The sequence below is a fragment of the Lontra canadensis genome, unplaced genomic scaffold (assembly GCF_010015895.1).
Source record: "Lontra canadensis isolate GAN:19392208 unplaced genomic scaffold, GSC_riverotter_1.0 scaffold19, whole genome shotgun sequence".
Classification (NCBI taxonomy): domain Eukaryota; kingdom Metazoa; phylum Chordata; class Mammalia; order Carnivora; family Mustelidae; genus Lontra; species Lontra canadensis.
Genome location: NW_022631013.1, coordinates 14,205,318 through 14,213,842, shown reverse-complemented (window position 1 = coordinate 14,213,842; position 8,525 = coordinate 14,205,318). Strand labels below are relative to the sequence as shown.

Below are 8,525 nucleotides of genomic sequence, written 5' to 3'. Positions count from 1 at the left end.
CTGTAGCTACTAAATGTGGGGTAAACCAAAGAAACTGGATAATATGAAAAATGCTAATGCCTGCCTCTGCAGTTTATGACACAGTAAGTTAACAATACCGTGTTGCACAGATGACTAGGAACACTACTTACCAGTTGTGGGGTTGTTGATAAATTTTTAAGTTTAGTGAAGTCTTAAAATGCTAGCGATTTGCAATGTCAGGGAATCCCTTAGACGTGATTATTTCATGTGCGGTCTTATCTGAGCTAAGCTTTAATACCCTATAGGAAACAGGCTCAAGAATTAGTAATTACTTGGACCAAGTTCTTTAGAAACAAAGTCCAAACCTACATAGAATTCCAAGTACAGTTTTAGCTAGTCTAGCTACTTCTGTTGCCAGTTCAACATGTACTTCCCTAGTGGACCTTTGACAAATCTGAGACTAGAGGAGATGACCAGATGGCTCCAAGGTCATGGTTCCCATAGCTGCCTGCACACTGGACAGCACCAAGGGAGGCTTTAGAATGATGGCTGGCTCCACTTCACCCCCCAGAGACTGTGGTTTAATTTAGAAAATAACTGAAGAATTTGGGTGGTGCTACTCTGAATAACATTTATTAATATTACTTAAAATACTTTAGAGAAGGAATTCAAAGGGAGGGAAGTACACCTTCAATAAGAAAGCGATTTTTAAGTAGACTGAGATAAATCATGAAATACCGAAGTTTAAAAAACATTTAGTTTTATTTCAGCCATATCAGGTTATCCATGAGCTGTGAAAAGCTATGCTACTTGATAGTAAACCCACCAGTTCTATATACTACTTTGTAAGCTGGACCTCTAGTGTTCACATACCTTAAATCACTTATCTTTTGTGCCTTAAGGAAAAAAAAAGTACCAGAAAAGTTGTATCTGTCACATATATAATACATCCTATGGTCATTGTCACATAGTCGGGAATTTTCGCTTTGTAGGGGCCATTGAAGGTAACCAATGCTCTATTCTTCACTGTCCTCCTCCCTCCCCCCCTTTAATAAGTGAAAGGATGCTACAAGAAAGCAAGCATTCAAACCATCAAAAAATAAGACAAATTATTTTGAGATATTTTTTAAAAATCTTGACAAGGGAATAAAAGGATCCTTAGGCCTGTAGGGCACAGAACTGCTGGAACACAGCCAGGATATGCGGGTCTAACTCGGCAGTGAAGAGCAGGTTCTCCAGGGTCACCATGTATTGCTGAATTATTTGGTGATGCTGTGGACACAAAAGGGGAGGTTTAGGTCAGGAAAAAGACCACTTGAGCAGCCTGTCCCTGTTGTGGAATGAATTGGAAGGGGTAGGAGAAAAAAAGTGGTTATGCTTGATAGGAAGGATGGGCTCCTGAAAAGCCCCAATGTTAAGAAAATGTAGAGGGAAAAAAAAAGCAAGGAGGATGTTCAATAACTTAGAAACAAAGTAGCCAGAACTGGATTTGAATGTAAACATAATTCATGCTTCAGAGCAGCGTTCCACACTGGGCGTTCCAGACCGGGCGCAGCTGGGTCCCTACTGATGAGGACAAGACAGTAGGACTCTTTAAAGGGAGCCCAGACAGGGACTGGCCTAAGATTAAAAACAACCCAGGAAAGAGGATTAAAACTATGGTTGCTGAAACATGAGAAAAGATACTTTGCAGTATTTTCCTTTTACTGCTTAGACATTTAAAATTTTCTTTTATAAAAACATAAGAGATCACTGGCTAATTCTCTACAAACTATTCCACAAAACAAGAAACCCAAACTTTTATCTGTCAAAAATAAATAGCTCATCTGTCTCACTGAAAATCTATGACTTGTGGAGGCTGTGTGGGGGGTGGGGGAGGTCAGAAAATGAAAATCTCTTCTATCTGTGCCTATAGGACTCGCACATACAGAGACTTCTACAAGGTCTGGAGAACAGCAATTCCTAAATCGGAGTGCTGGAGGACCCACTCGAGCCTAAATATTCTGATGAGCTACTGCAGGAACAAATGGCCAGTAAAAGGGCCTTACAGGTACTACAAAACCTCCTGACAAATCTGACCGTTTTTTAAAATGGAAAATTCTTGGGGCTGAGAACAGTGATGTTTATTATCTAATCAGAGTTTCCCACAAACCTGTAAGAAGATCTGCTGGAGCCTCTCTATACAGTTCTTGTACCACGGGGTTAATACGCTGGTCCCATCAGTCTCGCATCGTACTAAGTGCTCGGTCAAGATCATGATAAAACGCTGGAAAGCGGGTACAAAGTTAAAGCAGTGTTACAGGAAGAATTTTTCTACTTCAGAAAACAATCACATTTTTGACCAAGAGACCTCAAAGGCATTCCTGTTCCACTTGGTCTTCGTGGTATGTATCACCAACTTTCCTAAGTCAATACATGCTGTCAGTCTAGAAACACAGACCAGTGCTAACATGAGTGTATCCTTTTTTTTAAGTACACGAACAGCTTTAATATCTAGATTACTATGCTTTTCTCAGCATCTGTTTTTAAGGACCTAATCAGAAATATAGTATAAAATGATCAACAATTGGGAATAACTGAACAGAGAGAGGTACTTAAAGCATCCTCGCACAGTCTGAGAAATGGTCCTGTAAGAACGCTAGGCGAGCACGCAGACTGGGGGGTACACACGGTTACCTTCAAGTAGTGAACTTTTACTTCCTTTGTAAATTTTTGTATTTTAAAGTTTTATAAGTGATTTTTATGATTAAAACATTTTTGAAATCTAAAGAAATATGTAGATTTTTTTTTTTTTAACCTATCAGTGTCCCAAGCCAAGATACCTGGAATATGACAAGGAAGAGGTTCTTCTGTTCACTCTGAGCAGATTCCACTTTTTCCTGCAATCTTTCTATTTGCTCCTCCAGAGCCCCATCTTTCCTATCACTGCTTCTGTCGTCATCGTCACTTCGCTGCAGGAGGCACAGGAACAAAAGGAAAATGCCATTTTGAATTCCAGTATGCTAAACCTCATCAAGAAAGGGCAAGGCTGTTCTTGTGTCTGGTCGAGGCCACTTGGAGGCTGGTACTCTAAGGTGAAAGTACTCCGCTCCCCTAAATGCACACACGTACCCCAACAGTCCTGGGGCCCTCATCCAGGCCAGGGAAACTTTGGGGCAACTGTCTTAGATGACAGCAGGTGGGCATGTCTGCACTCCCAGCAGAAGTGAGCTACAAGACAACCCATTCAGGGAGGAAGTGTGTGTCGCATTTTTCTTCCATTCAAAATGAAAACAGCTTTAATTAAGCTCTACGGAAAATGTAGATTCTTGTTACTCACCATCGTTATGTTTATGCATTAGCTGTGAACCCTGAACCACTGCTTGGGGAAGGACAGGGTTAGGTTCTTGGGAGCCTTGTAGCTTGTATCTGTCACCTGATCGATATGTAACCTTATGTGTGTTTCTGTTTGAAGATCTCGTAATATGTTTTACAAATAATTATAAACACAGTTCTTTATACTCAAACACTGCCTGAGAAGGACTGAACGTCTTCCGGACCCTGAGTAATGGGACTGTAAGTCTCTTTGGCTTTCAGCCTCACAAGAATGTCTTACGAATCCACAAACTGAGCTGCTTTGCACAGCACCACAGCTGTTACCTGAACACTTGATGGAAGAGCCTCAGGGACAGATCAGTGGATTCCTTTTTTCTGGATGTAAGAGGAGGATGTTGATTTTGAACCCTGAGCTCATGGCGAACAGCCCCTGCCGGCTAGATGAAGCTCATCTGACCGTGTACTTTTACCATCAGACACACGACAGCCTTCCTGCACTTAGCAACACTAGACAGCATTTCAGCCTTATGCTTCAGGGCCATTTTCAACAGTAAAGTCACCAAAAAAAGCTCAGATGTGGCACTAAATACACCCTGAAAAGGATACCTTTTTAAAATAGCATGAGACCTGAAACAAAAGGCAGAGTACTGCCTTGTTTGATCTTATCTGAGAACAAGCCTACTGGACAACACGAATTTTTCACTGCTCTATGTCTGAATGACTGGGAAAGCACTATGAGTATAGATTTCGAGGGCACAAATTTTAGCAAGTTTGCAAAAACAGAACCTGCATATAATGACAGATAGTATATTCTTTTAGCTCTCCCACTGCTCATTCAACAAAATCGATGGCCAGTGAAAAGACCAACTGTGCGTTCCAATCCCATACTATGATCCTTTCAACAGGAACCCCAGAGAGACAGCTCGCCAGGCCTGCGTACAGCTTGAGAACCTGCTCATCCCTACAATGATTTAGAAATGGCTCCAACTACATATAATAACTCAAAGCAGACTGTTCAAAATTCTGCTGGCAATGACATGCTCAAGACATCCCTGTTAAGCTTTAATAACTCCCTTCAAGCTCACCCTGAAGAACTTAGAACATTCACAGGTGTTGTCTTTTTAATTTAGCGGTTAGATGACTTTCCCAGTGTCCCGAAGCTAGTAGGTGGCTGAGCCAGAACCTGACTCCAGGGATCTTACGTACCAAGGTCCTTTGGTCCTTTGAGCAAGAAGGCAGGCATCACCAGCCCTGGAAAGTCTATTTCCTTCTAGATAACATGCTGTTGGTAAGGCCCCATCTGTGATGGTCTTCTCCCTTTTTAGCAAAATTATCAAAGCTCCTCTCTGTTTTTATAGAATTCTGCTTTTATCTCTAATGTAGCACCTGTTATGGGGTCTGCCTTATTATGTTGTAGGCAACTGGGTAGATGCTGGTTTTTTCCTAACAGCACACTAAGGTTAGGTTCGAAGTCTACTATCTGGTAGACCTTTCTGTAGGGAGGGAAATGTTACATCAGTCTGTCCTGCCCATCACAGTAGCCACTAGCCATACATGACTATTGAGCACTTGAAATGGCGTTGGGGTGACTTAAGAATTTTAAATTGCATTTCATTTTAATTAACTTAGTTACATGTAGTTAGCAGTTACTGTGTTGGACATCACCGATCTAGAGAACAGTGTGACATGAAGGAAAGGCCCTGAGACTTGACAGGCCTGGGTCAGATCCTAAGCTGTGTGTCATTTACTAACCATGCAAGCTTAAGCAAGTTACTTAAGTTCTCGGAGCCTCAATTTGGACATGTATAAAATGGGGATGACACCATTTACCTTGCAGTATTTTAAATTTGTCAATGTGTGTTTATATGTGATATATACATGTATGTATGTATGTATGCAATGGAGACTAGCACTTGAAACTGCTATATGTTCATGTAAGTCATTAAATTTGTTTCCACCCACTCTGGTAAATATGCTGGGACAACACTGGAAAATACTGTTAGGAAAAATACTAGTAGTACTATTCTGTAAAATCGTGGAACACAGCTCACTGCTTCCACCCAAAATGGCGAACCATACTTAGGGATATGAGAAGGATTCTATAAACCGGGGAATGACAGCCCATCCCTCCCCACAGTACAGGGGAAGAGGTACACAGTCTTCTCCCTGTCCCCTCTTGCACCAGAAACTCTTATTAGAGAAATACAAGTGTCCTCTTTCCTTCTCTGCCTTCCCCTCTGGGAAGGGCAAACAAGCTGATCCAGAAAGAACAAGAGAAAGGCAAGGTTTGTGGCTTCCTTCCAGGTTCATCACAGTGTCGCAGCAGGGAGCAGCACACCCCCAGGTCCATCCTCTCCCTCTACTTCTACAACAGTGTGCGTAATCTGGCCTCAGAAAAAAAGAAGTTCCTATCAAGGTAATGAACTTTGAATATTTTTAAGAGTTTCTGGCATATTTTCTTTGACCGTTTACGAATCGACATAAAAACTTACCCGTTTGTGTTGCCTTGCGAGTTTTTCTTTTGCCTCTTCCAGCTCTTTCTGGATTTTGAGAACGTGTTTGTTCATCTTACGAATCGTGGAGTGCAAGATTTCCCAAACAAATAATCTTAAAGTAACATAGTGTTTAGTTAATGTATGTTCAAGTACACTTACGAGAAAATAAGATCTCTCAGCTTTTATAACCTACTCATGCTGGAGGTCTTCTTAGTAGGCAGAATTGGTCCTATTTCTCCAGCAATACTTAAAAATTTTTTGTATTATAAATTGTGCAAACATCTGTCTCTACCCATTAGACTCAGGTAAGCTTTCTGAAGGCAGTACTGGGTCCTTGTCATTTTTATTTCCATCCCCTACTAGACATGCATAAAAGGTATGTGTATGTACTCAATGAAGTGAAATGGCAAACTAGAAAAATACATTTTTTATATTTATATATATATTTTAAATATATTTTTTATTTCATATATTTATATATATAAATATATATATATTAAAAACAAAATTTTCTCTCTTCTAAATTTAAACATGTATTGGAGTTGTCTCAAAATGGAAACCTAATCTGAGGCTCACTTCACATGCTTTAAGCTACTTAACTATAGCATGTATTCAGCCAATTCTCTGGAACACTTAAGAAACTTAGCTACCAACAATAGCTACCAACTGCTGGGCTTTCAAGAATGAGATAAATTTTACATGTCCGGTTCTGTATCCGCAAACTGCTCAAGCATGGTCACCTTGTAGGTGCTTTAAAACGTTTGTTGCATAAATGGTTTATTTTTTGAAGCAATGTCTTAACTCTATGTCTACGAACTAGTTCTTCCTAACCCCAAGATACAGCACAGAAGAGGACTTCCCTCTAAACATTTTGACTTGGATGAGGATAGTTTCAGTGTAAGATAATAAATCGCCAGTCATCAAACCCAGTCGAGAGCATTAGTGGACAGAGCATAAGAGCAGAATACTTCAGCTCTGGAAGGGGTGGTCAGGGAATGCTTTGCCGAGTTAGGAATCCTTGAGCTTAGGGTTCAAGAATTGCTGGAGCTTTTGAGCACGTTACCCATTCAAGAATGCCCGTGTTTGAATTCGGACTCTGCACTTAGTTGTGACTTCGGACAAACTACTTAAACACTCTGCAGCACTTTCCTGTTTTGTGCAATATAGATACTGTAACTCCCTCTATAGTGTGGGGTGAGGATAATGGCTACCAAATAACCTGGGTGATCAAATACGAGCAATGTCATTGTCTTCATTTATGAATGCCAACCTGGCTGATACGGTAACTTTAGATCAAACCCTTCCACCCTAACAATTAAGTTCATTTCAGACCAGTGTCCTCTGCAATACCAAATACAATGAAAAGGATAAAGGCTGTGTGGATTTTTTTATCTTTATAAGCACTATTCCTTTATTTCCTGTTTTGAGACAACTTCTTCTGTTCCAGTCCCAATCAGTTCGAAAGCCTATGAACTCAACCTCATGAGTAAGAACCAAGCTTAATGAAAAGTCTCTTCCTGTAGGGCAAACGGGCCTAGAATGAATCTTGTGCATTAAATCTAAATTTTTTGTGACTGAGGGGAGACACCCTACCTTCCCCACGGGCACTCAGTTGCCCATCAGACTTCTCCTGATTCGATTTACATGTGTGTCCTTAAGAGACACTGCAAAACTGTCTAGGAATCTTTTGCCAAGTCCAGTCCTACCAGATCGGACCGTCGGTACATTAATGATGTCTGAGCCAGAATTTGGAGCTCATGTATGAGACCAAATATAAGTCAATTCTTAAAGAATACAAACTTTGTAAAATAATTCACACTTACCTAGTAAAGTCTCGAGATAGTTCTGAAGAGAAGATCCAATTTGCCACTGCAGCACAGTCAACAATCTGTGTACGGATCATCTTATCTACTAGTACAGCAATCATCTACAATGAGAAAACAGCTACTAGGGTAAATCACACTTAGATGGAATCCCACCCATGCTACAAAACCAAAATAGAAAGTCTGAAATTCATTTTCAGCGGTTATGGAACAGATCAGTTTGATCATTAGGTCTTAAGCTTTATTCTGCATTCTGCTTGGCTCCAGTACTTACTATAAGACAGCAAGAGAACTATAATGCCAATAAAGATGGAGCAAAAAGAAAAACTGTTAGTGGTAACACCTAAAATTGTTTGAAAATATTAGCGAATACCAAAACACATAAACTCAGCTGAATCCTTAAATTAAAAAATCTAAGGATGTTTTATTATAAAAAAAGTGTTAATATATTCAATTTATTTTAATGCTTCTTTAAAAACCTACAGTATGAAAACAGTAACTTGAGTTTTGAGAAATCCGGAGCTTGTTTGTAAAAATTGGGTAGACTTGACAACTTACCCAAGTGGTAGACTCTTCTCAACAACAAGCATTCTTACTACATATTTAAAAAATGTGTTGAGACATTATAGTCTAAAACCAAATCATATACTTGCTCTTTAATGAATGAATCAAATACCATGATTTCTACAGCCTTAAAAAAACAGACTCAAATTTCATGTTTTAAAACAATGGTTAATTGCCTTATTTTTATACCTATACAATCAGAGCCTCAACATGTTTAATTAGAATTTTTACCTGTGGATGGTTCCTCCAGACCTCAAACATAACTCTCAGAACATGTAACTTTCCTTCATCACTCTCAGCTAGGGTTTTGAAGACTTCATGAAACCTTTTGACAGTGGGGGTAAAAAAATACCACATAAAAACTTAT

The 8,525-nt window shown here is 39.8% G+C and overlaps 1 protein-coding gene across 3 annotated transcripts in view; it reads right to left on the bottom strand.

The window, feature by feature from the left end:
- Nucleotides 1-655: 655 nt before the first annotated feature.
- NCBP1 (nuclear cap binding protein subunit 1) overlaps nt 656-8,525 on the bottom strand; it is a 38,827-nt gene continuing 30,957 nt past the window's right edge. For all 3 annotated transcript variants that reach the window (XM_032860659.1, XM_032860660.1, XM_032860661.1), the window contains 6 exons: nt 8,390-8,483; nt 7,595-7,698; nt 5,769-5,883; nt 2,784-2,912; nt 2,114-2,227; nt 656-1,233 (listed from right to left, as the gene is read on the bottom strand). In XM_032860659.1, the coding sequence (XP_032716550.1) occupies nt 1,120-1,233; nt 2,114-2,227; nt 2,784-2,912; nt 5,769-5,883; nt 7,595-7,698; nt 8,390-8,483 (670 nt within the window). In that variant the 3' untranslated portion in view covers nt 656-1,119. The remainder of the gene's footprint in view (nt 1,234-2,113; nt 2,228-2,783; nt 2,913-5,768; nt 5,884-7,594; nt 7,699-8,389; nt 8,484-8,525) is intronic.